The 24,555-nt window shown below is 39.1% G+C and overlaps 1 protein-coding gene and 1 long non-coding RNA gene across 8 annotated transcripts in view; one reads left to right on the top strand and one right to left on the bottom strand.

The window, feature by feature from the left end:
• The window catches only part of LOC141558133 (uncharacterized), a 33,213-nt gene extending 10,512 nt beyond the window's left edge, over positions 1 to 22,701 (bottom strand). For 5 of the 6 annotated variants that reach the window (XR_012486968.1, XR_012486971.1, XR_012486970.1 and 2 more), the window contains exons 1-4: positions 22,577 to 22,701; positions 15,592 to 19,878; positions 7,523 to 7,664; positions 2,305 to 2,365 (exon numbers count right to left, since the gene is read on the bottom strand). This is a non-coding gene — a long non-coding RNA (uncharacterized LOC141558133). The remainder of the gene's footprint in view (positions 1 to 2,304; positions 2,366 to 7,522; positions 7,665 to 15,591; positions 19,879 to 22,576) is intronic. The other variant, XR_012486969.1, reaches the window with a different exon arrangement.
• USP3 (ubiquitin specific peptidase 3) overlaps positions 22,396 to 24,555 on the top strand; it is a 131,572-nt gene continuing 129,412 nt past the window's right edge. For both annotated transcript variants that reach the window (XM_074294877.1, XM_074294876.1), the window contains exon 1: positions 22,396 to 22,652. In XM_074294877.1, coding sequence (XP_074150978.1) covers positions 22,562 to 22,652 — 91 coding nt within the window. In that variant the 5' untranslated portion in view covers positions 22,396 to 22,561. The remainder of the gene's footprint in view (positions 22,653 to 24,555) is intronic.

Genomic DNA, 24,555 nt, shown 5'->3' with positions numbered 1-24,555 from the left:
AGGGGTTCTTAGGAAAGATAGATTATATCAGGCTTCAGGGCATAAAACCTTTGACTTTGGGAAAGGCTGTTAGAAGATGTGTGAGAACAGGATTGGAAAGAACATCCTCTAGGATGTCCTCTAGGAATTACCAAACCAACTTCTAAGGATATGTGTGACTCATTGCTAAAGGGTTTATGATTTGCCATAATAAATCACTCCCTTTATTGGCCACTGAAAAGGAAAAGCAATTGATTCAAACTTTAAAAAGGCCTACCTTCTATCTATTCTCTGTCCTCCTATTTCTTCCTATTAGCAAGTTAGAACTCTTTAAAGCCTCTTCCTGGTGGCAGAAATGGACAAACCTCCTCCTGTGCTAGGTTAGGGGTACTTGAGAATGGAATCCAGAGCCCTCACTGCTGCTGCTTTGAGTTTCTTTCCTGAGCATAGGTGTTTGACTTGTGAGCCTAAGAGGGACATTTTGGTCTTCCAGGAAACCTTTTAAGTTAAGAAGCTGAAAGCTGGTAGGTCTTTAGTGGATGATAGCTATACTTCAAAAAGAGCCCCATCCTCTACAGGAATGCTTCAGGAAAAGCTAACACTCTACAGGAACATATACCTGATTATTTACATCTTTTCTCCCTCCCTTATAATATGATTCTTGAAGGCCTTTCTTTGTATCCCCAGTGTTTAGCATTAAGGAGTTAATAAATGTATGAGTCCCTCTTATGTAAGAGGGATGCTCTAGTCCCATTCTCTTGAGGTCAGGCTGCTACATCTATCTATCCAGATTCTAAGGGACACATAGGTCTTGCAGTATCTCTTTTCTATGTAGTGGCTCAAATTCCCACAGGCTCTTCTTTTCATTTTTTGTGGTTACTAACCACTTCCATTTCATTATTTAATATTGATTGGCTTTTACAAAGTGACATTTATTTCTAAGATATAGCAAAAACAAATTACAAACATTTTCACCAACATTCAGGGTACACAATTCTCTCTCTAACCACAGTCTCTAAGGCAATAAACCTAACAAAATAGAGCTCAGTTTCTATACAGCATCAGTCCTACTAAGTTCATGTCTAGATATGGTCAGTATGACTGCAAGATGTATTTGCTCCTGAGCTAAAGTCTCAAAGGGCATTCCCAAGGGTTACTCCTTGCTCCTCAGGGAACTGATGCTGTGTTGACTACAAAATTGAAGTCTGGAAAGATATACTCACAAAGTTGTGGACTCAGCTCCTTTTTTTACTGCTGGCCAAGGTCAGTCAGGGGCACCGAGGCAAAGATGACATAGCTAAAACTAAGAGGCCTTTTAAATGGCTTTACAACCAACCATAGAATCTCCTCTTGATTAGCCAACTAGAAGCATTTACAGGATGCCTATAAATTTCAAACCTTTCCAAGGTATTTCTTGTATATGTCATTAAAATTTTCAAGGGGCAACAAAGAGATACATGGAACTTGAGAGTGGGGAGCAGCGTACTACCTATGAGAATTTGTGTCATTACAAAATGTCGTTAGGATGTCATTAGAAAGAAGAGAATATAACTGGAAAAGAAGATGCACTGAGTATTATGCTATCATAATAACCAACCATGACCCCAGATTTGAGAAACTGCCTCTCCTTCCTTTTGTTGGAGATATTGGACTATGTATGTGAAGTGTTATACCCATTGTTGAGTGTGATCATTGAATAGGCTGCTTTTGCTTTTTATTTTTTATGAAATATATATATATATATATATATATATATATATATGTATATATATATTTTAAGTCAATATTTTTAATTCCTAGGGAAAGGGAGGTGGAAGGAGCATAATCTGACAATCTTGGTTTGACAGGTGCATATGGTGCAGTGATTGCCATGTTAGATAAGGAGTTGAGGACACCCACCATTAAATCCTTTCTGTGATATTTCCTAGCTCTGTGACCCTGTGAAAGTCATGAAATTTCTTGAGGCCTCAGTTTCTTCTTCTTATCAAAGTCATTCAAGGACACTGAGGCAAAGATGACATGGCTTTACCTTCAATACTTAAGTATCTACCTAACAGAGAAGTTGTAAAGCTTCTGTAAGATGACGTATATAAAGGTCTCTGTGATCCTTAAGCTGCCATATAAATGTCTGTTGTCATTATTATCACTTTTGGTGTGTTTATTCTAGAAATTGTTATTTAATTCTTTTACAGTCATATCCATGATGTTAGTTCTGAAAATTAGAATCATTCCATAAACTTATTGCCAGTTTAGAATAGTCAGACTTGGGGAGAAGAAAGTAAATTAATACAATATGCATTGACACAAATTAAACATAAGCCTTACAAAACTTGTACTTCATCAAGTGCTGATTCTCTCTGGAATTGGATGATCCATCTCTCTTGTCCTAGAAAGTATCAAAAGGGTAAAGATAATGTTTTATAGGCTAGTAAAAAAGAAAAACCAAAAAAAAATTACTATCATTGAAGGTGATTTAAAATGTAAACTGTTTGGTATGATAATTCCTTTTCTCCTAGTCATTTAAGGCATGAAAAATACAGCTCAGTCTTTGTTTCCATTTCCTCTGAAAGAAGGACTTTGGAAGGACTACTCCCAGAGAATAATCTATAAGTTGTAGATAGGAACTGAAAATTTGTCTAATAAAAATAAGAACCTTTGCAAAAACAGTGACAGGAGAGGAAATGCTATGCTACAAAATCATGAAATCAGAGACTGAGAAACTCTTTAGAAATCATCTACACTTTTTTATATCCTGGATCCCCTTGGCAGTCTGGCGAAGCCTATGGATCCCTTCTCAATAACTAACTAACTAAAGGGAAGGTTAAATTTCAATGAGAAATTAGTGGAATATAAAGATGGAATTATTTTTCCTTCCTAATTCATAGTTCCCCTGAAATATATCCATGGATATGTTGGTGGTCTGTGAACTACAGATTAAGAATCACTGATCTAGAAAAAAACTTCATTTTGCATATCAGAAAACTTAGGTCTGGAGAAATATGTCTTAGATGCTCAATAAATAAGTGCTGAATGGGTAGACAGATGGATGGATGAATAAATCAATCTAAAGATTTAGCAGACCTTAAACAAACACAATTCTATAGCAGCTCTCTTGCTTTAAAGGCCCACTCTCTATCTGTCACACCAGGTTATTTTTCCCCGAATTATTTGTATATATTGCAGCTTTCATCTTCATTTAGCTTCCCATTTTGAAAATCTCTCCTTTGAGAATTTGTCATGATTTCACAGGTCTTCATCCTCCTTTGTTCATTGGTCATTTCCCTGACTCACTCTGGCTTTTTAAACAATTGTTCCTGCCTCTCAATTCCCAAGTCAAGCAAATTTTTCCTGAAAAATTCCTCCTTGGAGATCTATCCCTGGCTATATGCTGGAATGCACTACACCATGCATGAGAGCCAGTGTGGTACCATAGAAAAAGCTAGAGGACCCAGGTTCAAATTTGAGCTCTGCTACTTATTTATGTGTGATTTTGGATAAGTCATCTTTGTTCTCTGATCTCAGAGGATGGGTTAGACTACATGATGTTTAAGGTACCATCTTGTCCCAGCTAATATGAAAGATCCTATACCATTAAAACTGATAGGGCTTTTTCCTTCTAGATCTGACTTTTCAGGAGTTCCACTCTTCTGCTTTTAAAGAGACAATTGTTCTTTCAAGGAGAGAACAAAGTAATGACAGTGAAGAGTTAGGAAAGTACCTGCTTTGTTTTAATAAAGCAGGTTGATTAAGCCAAGATCCTGGAATCCCAGATGTTAGGTATATTAGATATGCTTCTTCTAGGGACTAACACATACAATGTGAAACTATATTCTAGGAGTCAGAAAGACAGTCTCATTAGCTAACTTAAGCCTAGTCTAGATAGAATTTATGGTACAGTAAGGTGGCAGAGTGGATAGAATGCCAGTCTAGAAAAGCTTATCTTTCTGAGTTTAAATCTGACATCAGATACTTTTTAGCTATGTGAACCTGGGCAAGTCACTTAACTCTGTTTGCCTTATCTTCATCTTTAAAATAAATTAAATAAAAGATAGACACTTATGAATATAATCTCTGTTATGATTATATATACTTTCTTGAAATGGAAATTTATTGTTATGGATTTTTGAAACCTCCCTGATGTTTTCCTGGATACATGATAATATTTTGATTTGTTTTTATTTTCTCATTCTGCCTTTCTTTTTCTATTCTGTTTTTTTCTTATTTTGTATTCAGTTCAATTTTTTTTAAAGTTTATAAAAAGAATTTGGGGAAAAAAATAAAAAAATCTAGAGGAAATGGCAAAATGTTCTAGCATCTCTGTCAGGAAAACTCCAAATGAGTTCACAAAGAGGCAGGCATGATTGAAATAACTGAATGACAACAAAGATAGAATTTATAAATTTAGTCGAGACTAAACTGAAATTTTTTAAACTGAAATTTCTATCAAACTTTCTATGGGACATAAGGAAGGCCATGGGGTATGATGGCAAGAAAAGTGGATTGTGAATAAGGAGGCTTGGATTCTAGTCTTTGCTTGACTTTATGACTCTAGGCAAATCAATTCACTTCTCTGGAGATATCAGAATTCAGAGAAGGTTCTTTCTTTTAATTTAATCAATCAACAAGCTAAGTTCTGAGAAAAGTCTATGCAACCCTATCTTTTGTCTAATTTTCAAATTCTGTTAACTACTTATCTGATTCATTAATTATTGGCAGCTACCTACGGGGAAGGTGGGCCCTTAGTTAACCAGAATGCAACTTGTTAGGAAAGACAGGTTTACACTATCCAAATTCACACAAAATGAATTTGAATAATAAGTTCAATTTATAACCTATAATAAAAACTATACTTGTCGAGCAAACTAAATTTGTGTGCCTCTTCTTTTTCTAATAAGAAGCCACGTTATGTTGGGAATACTTAGCTTCACAAAACATTTTGTATGTATAACTAATAGGCTCGTTATTATTCATTTATTCAAAAAGCATTAATGATTGATCTATGTTTAAGAAAGACAATTCTGGCAGTAGCATGAGCAGTGTCTTTCTTCTGAGAGGAATGTTTACATTTTTTATGTCTCATTTGTACATAGCTATTTGCATGTTGTCTCCCCTTTAGAATGTCAGTTCTTTGAGATAGAAGATATGCTTTTGCCTTTCTTTGAATCTCTAATGTTTAGCACACTGCCTGGCATAGAGTAGTGCTTAATAAATGTTCTCTCACTGACTGATAGTAGAATGAAGAATGTATTGAGAGAGTAGAGGATTATTATGTAATGTTGTGCCTTATAACAAAATTGGTTCTGTATCTCTTTATAAGACTGTTAATTCCTTGAGGATAGAGACTATGTAACCTGTGTACTGCTTTCACCTTATCACACTTAGTTAATTAAATGTTCATTGTATTGAACTGAGTATATAGAGTTATGACCAAGGGAGTTGTTAGTAGGGAAAGGTCTATATAAGCCAAATTCTTCCCCATCCTCTACTAGAAGTACTCACTATTTACATATGATTCCCAAAATCCATACTGCATGCTCCCATTTCCACTGTACTAATGACACTAACGGTAGCTTGAGGAATAAATTTGGAATCACAGAACTGTATCATAGTCTGATGCCATCATTTTCTGTTTTTGAGTAAGTTTTTTTAGCTTGTGTGGCTGTTTCTTTATCTGTAACATGAAAAGTTTGTACTAGATGGCCTCTAAGGGCATTATAAAATCCATATTCTAAGAAACGTCATTCCTTGGCCTAGGGTTGTCACTGGAATTAGTACCCAATGTGCCTAACTTACTTCCTATAACTTCTACATCTATGTCTATACTATCTGCTCATAAAAGATGCTTGGCTAAGCACTTAATGAACTTAAATCATCAAATAAATATTCATACAATCAAGATCTCATTGAATGTCAAAACTGGATCTTTGAGATACAATTCAAGCCTTATTTTACAAAAATGGTAACTGAGATCCAGAAAGGATGATTTGCCTAAGGTAATATATTGAATGAATTCCAGGACTAAAACCCACATTTCTGGGAAGAAAAGTAGACTCATATTTTAGAAAGATATTTTTTAAAAGGTCAAAACAAGAGGGTTTGTTTTTGGTTTTGTGATGCATAATTAACTAAAACTTTGTAACTCCTTACCAATCAACTTCTCTGTATATCATAGTTAACGCTCTTCATAAATATGAGTTATTATGATGATTACAAATCCAGTTAATCCACATTTTGCTATATATACAATAATATGAATTAAGAGCTAAAAAAGTGCTTGCCTAAATAAAGAAGATTCATTTATAATTAACATACTACTTGCTAATCTAGGAACAGATGCTGTGAAGGTCCCAGAAAAGAGTTGATTCACTTAAATTGGCTAAATACTCTTTTTGCAATTTTGTTTACACTATCAGTTTCCTTACCACATTTTTTTTCAGAGTTGGTTAAAAATTAAATTCCTGTCTAGCCCATTTCCAAATTCTATGGAATTATGAATTCGTGGGATACAAATCAATGAGTTTTCATCATAGAATAAATCAGTTGGTTCAGGCAGCTAGTTCTGCCCTCTAATGGTCAGCAGCAGTAACCACTACTAAGTTGAAGAATGTAGTAAACAAGATCAGGAACGAATATGAAAGCTGGGAAGGATCTTCAAAGCCATCTGCCCACGGGTCTCATTTTATTTGCTCCATGTGAGAGAGCAGGATAAAGACTAGAAGCCAGGTTTCCTGACTGCTAGTGTATTGCTCATTCTTCTGAATTCCCAATACTGTGAATGCTATGGAAAAGATTAGTTTGATCAGATTGGGAAACTAACTGAGATCAACATAGAAGTGGGTAAATACTTTTAGAAAATACAAGTTTCCTTTGTAGAGATTTTCTTATAATCAAATTGTAAAACATTCTCCATTTTAAACTTTAAAGTCAGTTATTTGGCTCTAAAGGCAGATGGAGGTTTTGATGTGTTTTTTTTTAAAGTCTTTTCCTGCTATTGTTCTTTAGGTGACAATGGTATTAAATTGCATTTTTCCCCTTCTCCTTACAATTTCAACTAACCTCATTAGAATTTTCTTGATGACTTAACTGCAACACATGTTTGCAATTATCCCTCTGATTCCATAAATACATTGATTATTAATGTCGATGACTTTAAAAATTATAATCACAACATGCTAATTTCCTTTCTGCTTTTCCCTTAAAAGGTGTGGTGGGCTGTGCCAAGTGAATGCAAGAGCCTTGAGAGTTTAGGTTCTAAATTGGAGAAATGAGACATTAATATGGGAGTTATTAACCATTTTTGTATCATGGACTCCTTTGTCAAACTGGTGAAACCTATGGACCCTTCTCAGAATATTTTCAAATGCTTAAGAAATAAAATACACAATAAAATTAAGGAAGCCAATTATATTGAAGAATAGTAATCAGACTATCTTTTTTAAAAGTTTATGGACCCCTGGTCCACTAATGGCTCATTTAACAATTAATTAACAAAAAGAGGTTTATTAGCATATTATAGAAAGGATATTCAATGAGGATACAGTACTCAGCCTAATTAGATGCTTCCTCCCAGTCTTCACATGGAAATGTATATGGTCAGCAAAACAGGGTGTGGTGATTCCTGAGTCCTTGGGAAAACTGCCAAGTCAGAAGGGCTCCAACTCCATATGAGCCGGCCCTTTTAAAACCTTAAGTGAACAGGAAGAAACATCTTTACTGTCTGAGGATACCGGGAGGCTAAGTCAATAGCTAGGCAGGTGGTTTGAGCCTGGGTCTATCAGATCCTGGGGAGACAGCTTCCTTCAGTTACAGGGAAAGAATCAGCCTACATCTGTGGGAGTGAGGCTTATCTATTACACAGAATAAACTTAGATGTTTCTTAAAGTTTGTAGGTTCATAGGATACAGAGCAAAAAATCCTTAGAGATCTTCTGGTCTAACTTTTAAATTGTATAGGTGAAGAAACAACTCAGGAAAGGAAGTTAATTCACTTGTTCCATGTTTTAAGTAGCAGATTGGGGCTTCAACCCTAGCTTCTCCTGAACTTGTTCAATTATACCATGATGCCTCTATAAGTAGAAAAGAGTTTTACCTATTTATTTATGCCATGCTTTCTTTTGACCAGAAAAGGTTAGTGCATAGGTAGCCTCTTCTGGGGTAGGACTAGATAATTTACTTGCAGTGCATTATCTGTTAAAATCACCAGGTGGCCTTCCAATTTGAGCTATTCCCACTATGTATGCAGAGGCAGTTCCAAAGTCTGGTCTTGGGCAATTTGCTCACAATCATCTGAACACTCTTAGAAAGCAATCCTGAGCTGCTTTCCTGTGTTTCTGCCTAGGATTTTTACCTAAAGGTGTGATTTAATGCCATTATGATTCATAACTAGTTAGACCCAACCCCCTCTTTGTGCAGGTTTTTAATCTCTTTCTCAGCCTTGCAAAAGGATTGTTCATTTACATGAGCTGTGGAGAAAAGAAATTAATGTCAGTTTTAAAGCTCCAGAGTGGCAGGTTGGTCTGAAATCTCAACTTCATCCCCCCATCTTGAGTGTTTTCCAGATACATCCAAAACCTGTACTAGAAGGAGATTCCTACTCTTATTCCCAACAGAATGAATTCTGTCTTCTTTGCTTATCACAGTAGTCTTCCACCGCGGGATGATAACTATCACTTGATACATTTATGGGCTCTACAATGACATTGAGTTGATTGCTAGATGAATGAGTCTCTACTGGATACCTCAAAAATTGATCATTGCAAGGCCAGGGGACAGATGCTGTTTCAACACCTCCTTCAGAGTGTTTTTCAGCTAGTTTTTGACATATTCTGGTATCTGCTCCAAAAGACACAATGGCTCACTTTGCATATGTGCCCCTAATGGGTGCAGGGATATACTAAGGTATAGCTCTAAATAGAGATTGCTAAATATTCAACATGGAAATTTATAACTCAAAAATTGAAAATCTCAGTAAATTATGGTTTGATTTATCATTTGATTATTTGTGTTGTTGGTTTTCTAGACTTAAGAAAGTGTTATTAATGCAGACTATGTGTGTATTTTTTTTTGGACAGAGCAGCTGTTAAACATTTCCCAGCATTCTCCTGCATTTCTCTCTAAATTTGAGCTCAGCAGGGGTACAGTAGGAGACTCGGAGAATGAAATCATCATTAGACTGCAGATCTGGTGACTGGGGGCTAACAGTAACAACCATAATAACTGACATTTATATAGTGATTTAAGATTTGCAAAGTGCTTTATATCCTTTATCTTACTTATAACACTCCTGGACCTAAGGCAACATGGTTTTATGTTAATCACCCTAGGCAATTCACCTATGCATTTCCCAATTTTGTTTGGTTACTAAGGATGACAGGAAATGCAGAAGGGGAATTACCCTTCATTTTAAAGACTTCATTTTAAATATGGTAGAATCTGGAAAGTTCTGGAAATTCTTAGTTCAGTATAAATTTGGGGAATGGAATTTTTTGGTTAATCTGAATTCACCATATGCAAATTATTGACTTTCTCTAAATTAGAGGGCAGCCAACATATCTTTTTATGAAGTTGAGGTTAGGAAATATAAAACAAGGATGTAAGAATCTTGAGAAAGTAAAGACAAAAAAAGGAAGAGAGGAAAGGAGTTGAATTAGACTGATGGGGTTGAGGGGACAGCCTGGGCTCAGCCAAGAAAAGAAAGTCGTTTCAAGACTTTTGCCCTTTTGTGTCTTTTCCTTACCCCCACTGCCACCAACCTAATAAACCCCAATGTATTTTACTCATAAAAGCATCCATCACCATTTTAGAAGCCCCTTTGCCCTAGCCAGTAGTCCTTGCCTCAAATTTCAAAATTAGAAACAGAACCCTTAAAAGAAAATTCAAGTTGGAAGCAATAACAGGAATAAAAGTTTTCCATACTAAATGTGAGTTTTACTACACCAGTCTCTCAACTAACAAGTATGAATGACTTAATATCAGGATCTTTCTTGTTCTGATAAGGCAGAGCCAGATTTGTGGAAAGTTCAACCTCCTGAAAGGAGAAAAGGTTACAGAACAGGGAAACTGGGATAAGTTAGAGAAACTTTCTGAATTTCACAATCTTGCCTAGGGCTGGCCCTATTTGCCTAAAGTCCTGCCCAAACAAAGACCAGCTGTGCACAGAGGTATTTTTGTCATGTATGGCCTTGTAGGTCTTCTTGTCCATTAGTACATCTAGTAGGAACACTGCCACTGAAATCTGGCTCAGGAGGTTCCCATTTCCTTGAAAAGGAGTTTTGTTCCTAGAGGATTTATTAATGGAAGTATCTAGCTACCAGAAAAAAAATAATCTAAACATGAGAAAGAGTGACTGTGATTGAAAGGCAGGCTCTTTGTTTGGTTTGGAAGACTTATTATATTGAGCTTAAAAGTGTTAAGATAAACATTAATGGGGGAAGAGAAGGTCAAAGAAGTTCAAATCTAGGATTTCTTTAATGTAGTATGCTCTCTTCACATATGCCAATCAGCAACTCACCTAAAAATTTACAGATACCCAAGGCACAGAGAGATGAAGTGATTTGTCTGTGGTCACTCAGCTAAGATGTGACAGGGGCAGACTTGAGCCCAAGTCTTCTAAAAAGATCTTTGATTTAGAGTTGGAAGAGATGGCAGAGACTATCCTGTATAAATCTTTTAAAAATATTTATTTTTTGCACTTACATACAAAAACAATTTTTAATATTCAATTTTAAAAATTTTGAGTTCCAAATTCTCTTGTTCCCCTCCTCCTCCATAAGATGATAAGCAATTTGATAAAGGTTATCTATGTGTCATCACACAAAACATTTCCATATTAGTTATGTTGCAAAAGAAATCCCAGGAAAAATAAAGTTTTTAAAAGTAGTCTTTGAACTGCATTCAGACTCCACCAGTTCTTTCTCTGGAAGAGAATAGCATTTTTTTTTTTTTTTTTCATCATAGGTCCTTCAGAACTGTCTTGGATCGCTGTATTGTCAAAGACAGCCAAGTCGTTCATAGTTGATAATCATACAATGTTACTGTTACTGGGTACAATATTCTCCTGATTCTGCTCACTTCACTCTGTATTAATTCATATAAGTTTGCCCAGATTTTTGGAAACCATTCTGTTCATCATTTCTTTTAACACTACATCACAATCATATACATAACTTGTTTAACCATTCCTCAATTGAAGAGCATCCCCTAAATTTACATTTTTTGCCACCACAAAAAGAGCTGCTACAAATATTTTTGTACATCTATATCCATTTTCTCTCTCTTTTTTAAAGTTTCTTTGGGATACAGACCTACTAGTGGTATTGATGGGTCACTGAGTATGCACAGTTTTATAGTTCTTTGGGCACAGCTAGAATTATTCTCCAGAATATTTGGATCAATTCATATCTCCACCAATAGTGTATTAGTATACCAATTTTCTCACATCCAACAAACATTTCTATTATTTTCCTTTTCTATCATATTAGCCAATCTGATAGGTATGAGGAGTTACCTCAGTTTTAATTTACATTTCTCTAATCAAAGTGATTTAGAGCATTTTTTCAAATGATAGCTTTGATTTCTGCTTCTGAAAAGTTCTGGTTCAAATTCTTTGACTTTATCATTTGGGGAAGTAATTGTATTCTTATAAATTTGTCTCAGTTCTCTTAGTTTAGCCATCTTATACATAAAGAAACTGAGGCTCTGGAAGGTTATGTGTGAGGATGTCTTTCTTCCTGCAAGGTGGGTTCTCTATCCTGTGCTATCCTTTAGACTTTAATTCAATGTGATATTTCCTTTTATTTTCTCCCCCACTTTGGGAAGAATTAAGGAAGCTATCTATATAGCTTATCTGATGATTGGGATAGTCCAAACCTCTTAAACATACTCCTCTGCTAGAGGCTTTCACATGATATGAAGGGCCCCAGCACACTGAAAGGGATTTCTCTTCTCATTACCCCTATCTAGAAAATCTGGCTACTTCAGTATATATTAACTGGTATGTTGTTACTAGCTCTGCTTACAAGCTTGAAGTGCACAAAATTCGAGGAAGATGTTTTATTGTATAGGCCAAAGAAATAAATAAAAGTCCTAGCAGAAATCATGGCTACCTGCCCAAGAGCAACTCTTCCTCATAGATTTTAGTTATTTACAATCCTGCATTAAGTAGAGCTCCCAAAAGCCACTGCCTTTTGTATCATTTCACCAGCAACCTCTAGTTAGTGGTAGCCATCATTCCCTGGAGGTCCCTGAATGACCTCTCTGCCAGCTGTGTTGGTCATCTGCCAGCTGACGTTTTCAAGCCACGTAGCTCCAATGCATAGCCTCTGCCTGCAGTTTCCCCAGGTTCTAGGGGGTGTGGCTAGCTCTTTATTGGAAAAGTTTGGCTCCTGACATGGGGCCAGTCTCAGCAGGGCAGAAACGGGTAGTTTACTTTCCCTGTGTTGCCTCCATTCTCCAACCTCTCCCTTACAGTACAATTCCCATGAACTTCTGGCCTCATCTAAGAGTTTCCCTAAGATCTGAGACAAAAATCTGTTCATCTCTTCTTCAGACAGGCCTTTGTTAATGATACCAAGTAGGGTCAGAATAAATCCAGTCTGGTATTTTCTGTTCTACAACATCCAGGTGGTATATTTCTCACCTGTTGACACCTCTTATAGGTTTAAAAGGTTGGCAAAACATTCCAGTTTTTTTGCCAAATTTCTCTTGGGCCTCACAAATACCTCTGGGGCAGAGTTTCTGAACACGTGGTCCATGGAACCCCAGGGGACTTGAATGGGAAAAGAAAAATTACATCTTCATTTCTTTATTTATATTCCCTACCCTCTAAGTGAAATTTAGTATTTGCTTTATGATGGTTTAAAAAATTTTAGAAAGATTATTCTAAGAAGTGATCCAGAGGCTTTACCAAACTGCCAAAGGGGTCCATGACACATAAAAAAATTAAGAATCCCTAATCAATAACTAAATTGGTAGTTTTTTATATGCATATAGTCAGGCTTCCTAATAGTCTAAGAATGAGCTTGGGATTGTAAAATGGACCAGTGAGCTAAATTTTGGTAACGATCAATTAGGTTCCAGGTATAAAGTCATGATAAGGCAAACTAAGCTTGAAGAACTACAATTTGAAAGAATGGTTTAGAAGTTGGTTCAATATCCAATTCAATTCAATAAATACCTGTTAAAAGTTGTGCTATATGAATGCAATGGAATACTATTGTGCTGTAAGAAATGGTGAGCAGGCAGATCTCAGAAAAACCTAGAAAGACTTTCATGAACTCTGCTGAGTGAAAAGAACAGAACCAAAAAAAAGTTGTACACAATAACCAGCTACATCGTGTGACGTTCAGCTGTGACAAACTTAGCTCTTCTTGCTAAGATAATTCCAAAAGATTCCTGGTAGAAAATGCTATCTACACCCAGAGAAGGAACTATGGAATTTGAACATAGATAGGACCATGCTATTTTCCTTTTTGTTGTTGCTGTTGTTTACTTTCTCATGGTTTTTTTTTTCCCTTTTGTTCTGATTCTTCTTTCAAAACATGCTTAATGTGAAAATATGTTTAGTATGATTGGACATGTATAACCTACATCAGATTGTTTATTATTTTGGAGAAAAGGAAAGGAGAGAGGGAGGAAAAATTTGGAACTCAAAGTTTTATAAAAGTGAATGTTCAAAGTTATCTTTACATGTTTTTGGAAAAAATAAAACACTATATTAACTGGGGAAAAAATAAACATTTGTAAGTTTCCTTTATTTACCAAGCACTGTGCTAAATAAAAGGGATACAAAAAAGAGGCAAGATTTTTGCCCTCAAGGAGTTTATAATCTCATAGAGGAGACAACATACAATAAAAGCTTTATACAGGAAAACTACAAGATAATTAATAGAGATAAGGCACATGAACTAAGAAGAATTGGGTATGGTTTTCTCTAAAAGGTGGAATTTTAACTGGAACATAAAGAAATCTAAAGAGGTCAGTAGTCAGAACTGATACCATGCCATTTTTAGGTCTGAGTTGGTTTTTATAGCTTTTAACTTTTATTTAGTAAAAGGATAAGGACAAAATGTGTCCCTATGATTTCACTGGCAGAAGAATCTCCCAAGTAAGGAAACTTCCTCTACCAATGTAGGCCAGCATCTTTTCTGTAACCCATAGCTTTAGAGAGTTACCTAAGCACTAAAGGACTGGCCCAAGGTTACACAGCTCAATTGTTTCCAGGTTAGGACTTGAATCCTAGGACTCCCAGGAATGGAATGAAGAGGAAGGAAGAATTTGTTAATTCTTAGGTAAAAGTTGCTATTGTGATAGAAAGGAGGAAGGATGTGGAGGGGTTAAGTGCTACAACTCTGGAGAATCAAATTGGCTCAGGAACCAATATAGCCCAGGAGGCTCCCCAGTTGAAGTTCTGAAGTATTTACTTCCTTTCTCCTCTTTTGTGACTACTATTGCCATAATCTCTTCTTTTAAATAGTATTTTATTTTTTCTAATTACATGTAAAGACAATTTAAAAATTCATTTTTATATAAAATTTTGAGTTCTAAATGTTCTCCCTTCCTCTTCCCCACTCTCCCATCCTTCTCCTCTCTCCCTATGACAGTATTTAATTTATTATTAATTACATAAGTACAATCATATAAAACCTATTTTCATATTAGTCATGTTGCCATAACTTCTTACTCAAACTAATGTCTGCTTCTTCAACATACCCCGAACTCCATGGAGTTGAGTCATGAGGGAAATTTAGAAAACAGTGAGAGGTAAAAGCCCTGGGAATTTGTAAAGGTTCTCTGGCATAATTCCAATGAGAGGAACCTGAGCACTGGCCCACAGCCAGACCTTTCATAGCACTCAGAAAGGAGGGTTATGTTCATATTACAAAATACTTTGCATAATTCTAGGAAGGAGGAGAGCTGGGACTTGAAGGCAATTCTTCTGATTGTTCAATATGGCTTCCCAGAGATGAGGCTTTCTATAAAGAGAGCTCTCCCAGACCTAAATATATGTCTATGAACTGGCTAAAGAACCTCTTCAAAGTTAGCAAAGCCGTCTCTCTGGAAGCCCCCTATGATAACTGTTTTTGTTATCATATAATAGTGCCTCTCATTAAGTTTCCTGAGCTATTGTTTTTCAGTCAGTGAAAAAGAGAAAAAAATATTTGTTCTAGCAGCCTGAGGATCAAATAAAATAACTGATGTGGCAGTGCTATGAACCTTAAATAAAAAACAAAACAAAACAAAAAACAACCTACACTAATAAGTCGGAAGTCAATGTAAAAACATTGTGAAAACCATCACCACCACCTGATTACTCTAATTAAATTCTGGATTAAAAAATATGATCATGTCAAAGGAAAGAAGAGGGACTGCTCTAAGTAGGGTATTTTCTAATAAATTAGGTCAAGATTTTCAGGCATCTAGGAATTCAAAGCAAAACCCCCAAAGTCATTAAGAATCTTTAGATGTAAATACTGATGACCAAAAATGGGGAATTTGGAGATAAATTCAGTTTCATCTGTTTCCTGTACTAACTGAAGGCAGAGACAACTTAGACTAGATGCCAAGAGACCTGAGGGTGACATAATCAGACCACTCCAGGAATATATATACTTACCAATCTGCTCTGTGATTCCCTTCAATAAACATTTAATAAATGCCTCTTTGTTGTTTCTCTTGTTAGAATGTTAAGTTTCTTTCTAATAAGGGTTGTTTTATTTGTTGTCTTTGCATCCCTAGCACCCAGCACAGTGTCTGGCACAAAGTAGGTTATTGATTGATTACTTTGTGCCAGGCACTGTGTTAGATGCCAACACTGAATGTTGTTTTTTTTTCCAGTTGGCTTCTCTGCTGAGAAAAGAGATTTCTTGTCATGAATGATTAAACTGGCTTGCAGCACTACTCAATCTTGCATGAGTCTAGGCTTCTGTGACTCAGTTTCCCTCTCAGCCTGAATAAGGTCAAGCCCCTAGATAAATGGAGCCTTGAGGCTGCACACCTGCAAGCCAAGGAGTGCAGAGAGGAAATAGAAAATTCCAAGTCTTCCTTCTTTATCATTACCCAGTTCTCCAACCCTACCTACTATATGGGCTTACCTCAAATTCTTAAAATGCTTTAGGAAAAAAAGCCCACATTTTTTGTTGTTTGTTTAAAATGCATATTCCTTCCCTCTCAACTGGTACAACCCAACCACTAAAACAAATAGACAAAGCCCAACAATCCCTGCCAAGGCCTGTATCCTAGAACCATTCCTCCTCTCCTCCCCCTCCACAGTTTTAAATGATAGTCTATGTGTTCCAAGACGCTTCCCCCAGGCATGATGAGTCAATCATTTCTTCCAAATAGTGTCATTAGACTTAGCTTGAGGTTGACTGCTCACCACCAGAGAGCACTGCGATGTTTGCTAGCAGTTCTCAGGGCCAAAAGGATTTGGACCAAGAACAACAAACTGAACATTGGATTAAGTGCTGCTGGAGGAACTACGGGATGAAAAAAAAAAAAAGGATTTCCCAGAGTGCTCCTGCCTGGCCTACCTCTGGTTTTACACATTTGTCTAGCCATTGTTCTAATGTAATTCTTCTTCTAATACAGCCCTACGCCTTTCTTATGACAATGTGTAATCTATAAAGCTTTTTTGGGGGGATGAGAGGAAAGAGGGAGGCAAGTAAGAAAGGAAAGGCAAGAGTCTTTTTTCTATCTGCTCACTTGCTTGTGAGAGGAACAATAGATCAAAACCAGGTATTTAATCTATTACTATAAGACATTGCTGTAGCATTATGAAGATACCAAAATGTGTAAATCTGGTGTCTGACTTCCAGGACTTTATAACCCATTTGGAAAAGAAAGTGGGCTGGATTTAGAATAAGAGGCTCTGAATTCAAACCCTGGCTCATCTGCTTATTAGCAATGTGAGTTAAAGGAGTCCCTTCACTTATTGAGATCATCTATAAAATGAAGAGGATGGACTAGCTTAGTCTTGTAGTCCCTTCTGGTTCTAAATAGAGAATTCTTTGAACATAAAAAAAGTTAAATAACAATTCAATTGGAGAAATGTCACAAAGCAATGCCCATGATTAACTATCAAATGAATGGTGTGGAAAGTAACATTCATTCAACATCTTCAACAAATGGCATCCTGATATTGATAAGGTCAGGGTAGCAATTCCTAGTTTGAAATTAACATGTGACAAATTTACAATGTCCATTCTCTTTGGCAAAAGGTGGGCTTATTTACGAGAGGAGGTTTCAGACAAAATAAGAGATAAAATGGGCACCAGGAGTGGCAAATAGGAAATAGAGTTGGGAAAGGAATAGGGATGTCATTATCAAGAAAAGGAGTTTGGAAGAACTCATTAAAGGAATATGCCATGAGGCCTGGGTATGCCATTAATTGGTAGATGAAATCCATAGAGTTTAGCATAGTAAGCAGAGTTAGTTAGGAGAAAGATGCCACTAAAGGGAAGGCATTATGGGGGGAGGGGGAGAGAGACAGAGAGAGACAGAGAGAAAGAAACACCTCATAGTGGACTTAGTCCTGAAAAGGACTTAGCAAAGATCTTCATCATGAGCAGATCTTTTATAAGGGAAATATAGCCTTGGAGGTTTCTCAGTACTAGGGAAAAATTTGGTAACTCAGACTTGATTCTTCAGTCAAGGAGGAGCCAGATGGAATGACCAGGCCCTAGACCTGTCTAAAAGATATGCTAATCAATATCTCAACAGCAATTTAAAGATGGATCAGGTTGGGGGGAAGATAATGGAGGTTGATATAAAGTTCCATCCTCACAATCGCTCTATACAAACAGGATAGTATGTGAATTGGTTATACCTAATAATAGCCAGATGGGCTTCCACCTGATTGGGAAAAAGAGTTAAGTTCACATTAATCTGGATGAAACATTGTGCTAAATGTTGAAGATTAAAAAAATAAATATTAAGACACATTCCCTGTCTTCTCATAGAATTGCTACACTTGCAGGAGACTATGTAGATGAACTTATAGCCCATATCATTGTTGAAAGCAGCTCTGGATTCACAAGGACCTGAGGTCAATCTTGGACATTTCTCAATAATTACTACTCTTTATGCCCTGCCCCAGTAGTCATTTGTGGGAACATTTGAATTTTTATTTATTTTAGCCCTCCCCTAGGAGTTTTCAGTTTACTGTCTACAAGTAAAAAAGACTACCAAGGCATCCAAACTTGAAGCAGTTTTATTACAAGACATGAGGGAATTGAAAAAAGAGAATGATTACAAGTAATACATCTTATGTGGAGTATCCCATTATTCCCATCACTGTGGTTTGGATCACAGTCCTTTGGAGAGATTCACAACACCAGCAAGGGAAGTTCCAGTAACCCAAGTGCACTCTGGGTCCTCCATTCCTTTTGAGTTCCATTGTCCTCTCCCAGGGATTTAGGTCATTCTATTGCTTACAGCTTGCCTAAGGCATTTCTGGCCTGGAGTCTTGAGTGGCCTCCAACTGAGGCAGCTGACTAAGCTTCCTCATTTCTGCCATCTCCCAGGAAGTTGTTCTGTTCTCCATATATATAGATCATCCTTTCAGAATTCTTGTTTTCTATGTACTTTGGGTCCACAACATTACAGGACAGTGAATCTTTTTGGAGAAGATCTGGATCTGAGGCACCAACTTTGAAAAAGGATATTAATAAACTGAAGAGGGTCCAGAAAAGGGGTCATTTTTGCCTGGATGGAAAGAGGCTAAAAGAAAGCTTACCATATGAAGACCACTTGAAGGAACTGGAGCGATTTACCTAGAAAAGACTTTTGGGGAGGTGGAAGAAGGGAAATTATAGCTATGTAAATATCTGAAAGGCTCTTGTATGAAAGAATTAGGCTTATTCAGCTTGGTCCCAAAAGGCAAAATGAGTAATTAGTGGAAGCTAGAAAGAGGTGAAATCAAGAGTGGAATGGGCTAATTCTGTAAGTAGTGGGTTCCTACTCTTTGGAAATCTTCATGCAAAGACTAGATAAGCCCTTGTTGGAGTACATTGTAAAATTCAAGTATAGGTTAGACTTTGTGTCCTCTGAAATCCCTTCCAACTCGAAATTCTATGAATCTGTGTGTGTGTGTGTGTGATATGCAATAGGAATTCAGAGTACATGAAATCATTCTAGGAGGGAGCTCAGTTTGGGAGATCTACATTGACAGCAAAGGCTTAATATTGTATTACTTTCTTCCCCTCTCCCTTCTCCCTTATGTACTGGGTCATTCACTTTCTGTCATTATTACCACAGAAGTATGACTTCCTCTGATAAAATCTGGCAAGTTATTGAGCAGATTTGGCTAATTTTGAGAACCCAAGTAACTTGGGGAAAGGGAGAAGAAAGAGGAGAGCAAACAGCTATCATAAAAACACAAGAAGGAAGAAACACCACACACTGTGTTCATCAAGAATGGGAGTGACATAAGAGGGCATTAAATATGTCTTACTGAAGTGGGGATAGAGTGAAATCACAACTTAGAGGTCAATAGTAGTCAGCAACAGTGGCCCCAAGGATATTCCCAACGATAACTACTACACAGCCCTCTTCTAGTTAATCATTTCCTGTCCTTTCTTCCTCTTCTCCTTTTACCCAAGAGGATTGCAACATCAGTCAGTAAATCAACCAACCCAGTCCCCCACCCTCTCCCTCTGCACCCATTCTGCTCCCTCCCCTCTTCTAACTCCACGTGTTAATCTTATTTTCACAATGAGCCATGTCTTTCAGTCAAAAATGATAATAATATATTTTAAAATATATTACTTACCCAAAGCAGCTATTTTTCTGACATTGTCCAAGAAGCCTTCGTAGGATTAGCTCCCTATTTTGACAGCTACTTCCAGAAGATCCAGTCTCGTTGTATACACAATGGTACCCTTGCCAAATTTGACTTCTTGGCCTAGAATTTAAAAACTGCAACTGTGTAGAAAATATACTGGCCTCGGAATCAGCATATGCAGCTTTGAATTTCACCATTTTTAATTGGTTTCCATGCCTCAAATTTCTCTTTTCAATTTGTCCTTTGCACAGCAGTCCGTGTGGAAATTCTTAAACCTCAGTTCTAATCTTGTCACTCCCCTGTCCACTAAGTTCCACTGGAAGTGTCCATATTGTCTGAGCACTTAAATACAAACTTTTATTGCGCTCTTAAAGCTTTTCCTAACTTTTCTCCACACATACTTTTTCAAACTTATTACTTATCGCTCTTTTAGTGCATTCTATTACCTTCTTGTTCTTCATGGAAAGTTCTCTTTCTTTAACTTCACAGTCTTCCCGCCTGAAATACACCCCCTCCTTACAGAAGGAGAGAATTCCCGATACCACCAGTCTGAGCCCCAATGCTATTTCCACATATCACAGCGCTTGGCACATAGTGAATGATTAATAAATGCTTTCTAACTCACCATTTGAGCACAACCAGGTCATTTCTCTGGGCCTCAGTTTTTTCACTTGGAATTCATGAGTATTTATAGCTGCCTAACCTTGGAAATTCTGTGAGGAAAACATTTTGTAAACCACAGATCTCCATTATTACTATTGAAACAGAAGACTGAATTACCCTCATTCATACTTCTCTTAACTGTCTTTTCCTTCCCCATATACTCCTCCTTTTCCACCTACCCACATTCTGCCCCTATCTGTCACGACCCCAGTCTGCCACTCCTGTGAAATTTATCCTGTCAGCCTGTATCATAAGCTCACACAGTGCCTGTATTTGAAGGACCCCAGCCGGAGAAACGAGACCACAGTGAACTGTCCAGGATTCCAAAGTATTCAATCTTTTCTGCCCGTTTCGGTAGCTTAGGCCTGGCTAAAGTTGAAGACGGTCAAGGCCAGCATTTTCTTTTCTGTCTCTGTTATCAGTCTACCACAGATTTCAGTATTGTTAACATTTAAAGGTAATCTACAAAGAGTCATTTACAAGTGTTTTTTACTTGTATCTAAGGAGGTAATTGAGTAATAGATCTGGGATGGACAAACCAACTTCATCACCAAGACTGGTAAATTCAAGCACTTTGGCAAATCTGGTCCAGGTAGGCCAGTCAGTGGCTAAGATGCCTGGTCTCTTCTCCAATGATGGAGTCCTGAACATTCTAGATGCAGTGTGCCAGAGGCCGCTTCCAGCGTGCTTTTTCAGGACTAATATTGGAGGTCACGTTTGCAGAGTGGTGTTTGTACTGTCAGACTCAAGGATGTGTTTTCCAGAACAGTGATGAGTTGTAACAGGGGTTCTCAAACTATGGCCCGCTGGCCAATTGCAGCTGGCTGAGGACGTTTATGCTGCCTGCTGGGTTATGGCAAATGGGCTGAGGGGCGGAGACAGAGTCCGGCCATCCCACAGTCTAAGGGACAGGGAACTGGCCCCTATTTAAAAAGTTTGAGGACCACTGAGTTATAAGGAACAATTAAGACATGCACCTCAATATATTTTCAATTGTTACCCACTTTTTTGATCTGATGCCCAAACAGTAACATTTCTGAATACGGCTGTGGTTGCACATGTACCATGTAAAACGGAAGACAGTTTCTAAGTTCTCTTCAAAAGCTGATCTTCGCCAGTCACTGTTTTTATTTAGTGCCTACTCTATGCCAGGTACCGTGACAGACGCAAAGAAGGGCACCCCCACTTTCAGGGAGCTCTCTGTTAAAAGGGTGAAAACCACAAGAAAACAAACATGTACGAAAGTGGTGCACGCTGGGAGAATTTGAAAATAAAGGGCAAGGGCCCGGCGCTGGATTGCAGTGGGATGGGAAAAGCTTTCTGTAGAAGGTGGGACAGAGAGGAGAGGGCCCGGAAAGTGCCCAGCTGGGCCTTGTTCGAGAACGCAGCAGTGCCCCGGGACCGCAGAGTCCGGGATGGCCCAGGAGCAGTGGGAGGCCCGCAGAGGCAGGAGGAGGACAAGTCGCGGGGGTCTGGAAGATCAGACAGAAGGTTTGGTATTCGATGTGAATACTGTCATAGCAGATTGTGGAGGGCGCTGGTGTCCGGACTCATTCATTTCCCTTGGTGAAGGAATCTCTGTAAAGCCAGGACTTCCAGCTTTCTGGGTGAGAGGGAGGAGTCAACGAACTGAGGGAGCACATTGTGCCCAGAGACACTTTGGGTCCGGGTGACCTGAGCTGGGAAAACTAGACACTTCCAAGGCTAACTTTTTTGAAACCCTCTCTCAAGCCCCTCCCTCCTGCGCTCTGGCGTGCGCTGGGGGCTCACGCCGGGGCAGGGGCGGAACTGGGTGGGGCGGAGGAGGGCGGGGCCTAGTGGGTGGAGGCCCCCCTCGCCGGCCCCGCCGTCCGCCCCCGCCCCCGTGGGAGCGGCTCGCAGAACCCGGAGCTCGGAACTTCCCGTCCCCCGGAACGGGCTGTCGGAAAGACGAGCGGTGCGCGTGGGAAAACCCGGCGTCCGGATCGCGCAGTTGTCTTTGACGCGGAGGGCTGTGGGACGCAACCGCCACCGCCTCCAGAGCGCCGGGCGGAGAGGGAACGGAGACCGAACTGCCGCCGCTGCCCCCACCCCCACCCCCGCCCCCAGCCCTCCAGCTCCCGGAGCCTCCGTTTCCTCCCCCTAACCCCCTCCCCCGGCCATGGAGTGCCCTCACCTCAGCTCCAGCGTCTGCATCGTCCCGGACTCGGCCAAGTTCCCCAACGGCTCCCCGTCGTCCTGGTGCTGCAGCGGTGAGTGCCTCCCCGCCGGCCCCGGGCACTTCGCTCTCCCCTCACCCGAGGCCGCGGCTCCGCCGGGCCTGGCCCGCGCGGGGGGTAAGGGGAAGTGGGTGCGTGGGTGCGGGGACCCGGCCAGGCCCAGGCCAGGGCCGAGCCTCCTTTGTTCCGGCCCGGCCCGAGGGAGAAGGCGTCGGGACTCGCCTTTGGGGCGCTCCCTCGGACTGGGGAGTCGACTGTCGGGACGTGTACGCGCGCGCGCGTGTGTACATCCGAGACTCCCCCTTCCCTTTGTATCTGGACACCCCCTCAGCTCTGTCCCTCGTTTGCAGAGTTTGCACAAAGCCCTTCCCGGCCCCCCCCCCCTTCAAGTCCATCGGGCTCCTCCCGCCCCTCTTTCTCCCCGCACCTCGCCGGAGGACCACACGTGCGCAGCTTCCCGTTGTTGGTCATCTTGTCCTCGGACCCGGGGCAGGAAGAACCACCCCTTGGTCCTCCGGCCCAGTTCTGCCTCGGTTCTTCGGGCTCTAGCCGGAAGAACTGTACTTGTGGTCCGGCACATGGGATGAGGGTCGCCGGTGACCTCTCCCCCTCTCCAGGGCCGGGGGCAGCCCCGAGAGCCTTTTTTATAAAGTTGAGGGTGGGGGGGTTGGATTCTTTCCCGAGCCTGATTCGTGAAGTTTAGATGATCTGTGGGCTGCTTTTGAAAGGGAAAACATAACTGCTTTTTTCTTTTCTTTTCCCGGAGGACTGGTAAGGTCGAGTGTATTCTCTCTTTCCGAGGCAGCGGATCTTTGTAGACCTTTGGATAACCCGAGAAGGAACGCTGTGTTCCTGAGTGCCGTAGCACAGGTGTTACAGGGATGCCAGATCGTCTGTTTTTAGGCTTTTTAAAAGCGTGTAGCTTAAGGACTGGGGCCATTTGGGTACACGGTAGTACCTCCTTATTGTCTGGAGTTTGCACCATTGAAGCTGCTCTGATTACTTCCTGGTAGAGGGCACTGGTGATGCCGCTTCAGCCTTTGTGTGTCATCTTCGAGATTATCTGTAGTTGTTTGCATTAAAATTTTTTTTTTAAAATAAAAACACCAGGCGTTATAGGAAAGTCGTGTGTTACACACACCCACACACTCACACACCCACAAATAAAGCTTGAATCGTCTCATTTATTTTCTTATTTCAGAATGGAGACAAGATAATGGGGGATGCAGAATATCCTTGATAAAGTTGTGTTGTTTTTTTTCTTGTCAGAAAATTAGATTTTTGAAATGTTGATCATCCTGCCAATGTGGGAATTCAAACCTGAGGAAATAGTAAAATTCCCAATATTAATTACTAATTGCAATCCAAAGTGATGGAATTTTCACATTGTTACTCCCCCCCCCTTTTTTTTTCCAAAAGTAAGTCATACTAAAAGTTAGGATGAATAATATATTTTTATACATACCCAGAGGAAACTTATGAGAGTGAGCAGATGCCATAGCAAGTCAGTTGCATCTCAAACAAATTTCAATTGGTTATAGAAAAGAAGTACAGAAAATACATCCTCTCTTGAGAAATTAAAATCAAAATGAAGTACTGTATTTAAATTGTGTGACTCTAGAGAATTTTTCAATTGAAATATATATATATATATATATATATTTGCTGAAGCAAGAATAAACTTGTAATATTTGGCAAATAAGTAAGCAATAAGCAGCAAAGGTAACTCTCTAGCCATTAGGTAGGATAGCACCTTTATATCTTGCCTCAGGATTTGTTTCCATCTGCTTTAAAAACTGTTGATGGTGTTGCTAGTTACTTGGATCTATAAGAACCAACATGGCAGCTTATTACTTTAGATTTTTTTTTTTTTCCTTTTTGACTGTTTCTTAGCCATTGGGCTCCTGGACTTACTACAAAGGTATGAAAATCCATA

This window comes from Sminthopsis crassicaudata, chromosome 2 (assembly GCF_048593235.1).
Source record: "Sminthopsis crassicaudata isolate SCR6 chromosome 2, ASM4859323v1, whole genome shotgun sequence".
Lineage (NCBI taxonomy): Eukaryota > Metazoa > Chordata > Mammalia > Dasyuromorphia > Dasyuridae > Sminthopsis > Sminthopsis crassicaudata.
The sequence above is the reverse complement of the archived record's forward strand: the minus strand, read 5'-3'. Positions and strand labels throughout refer to the sequence as shown.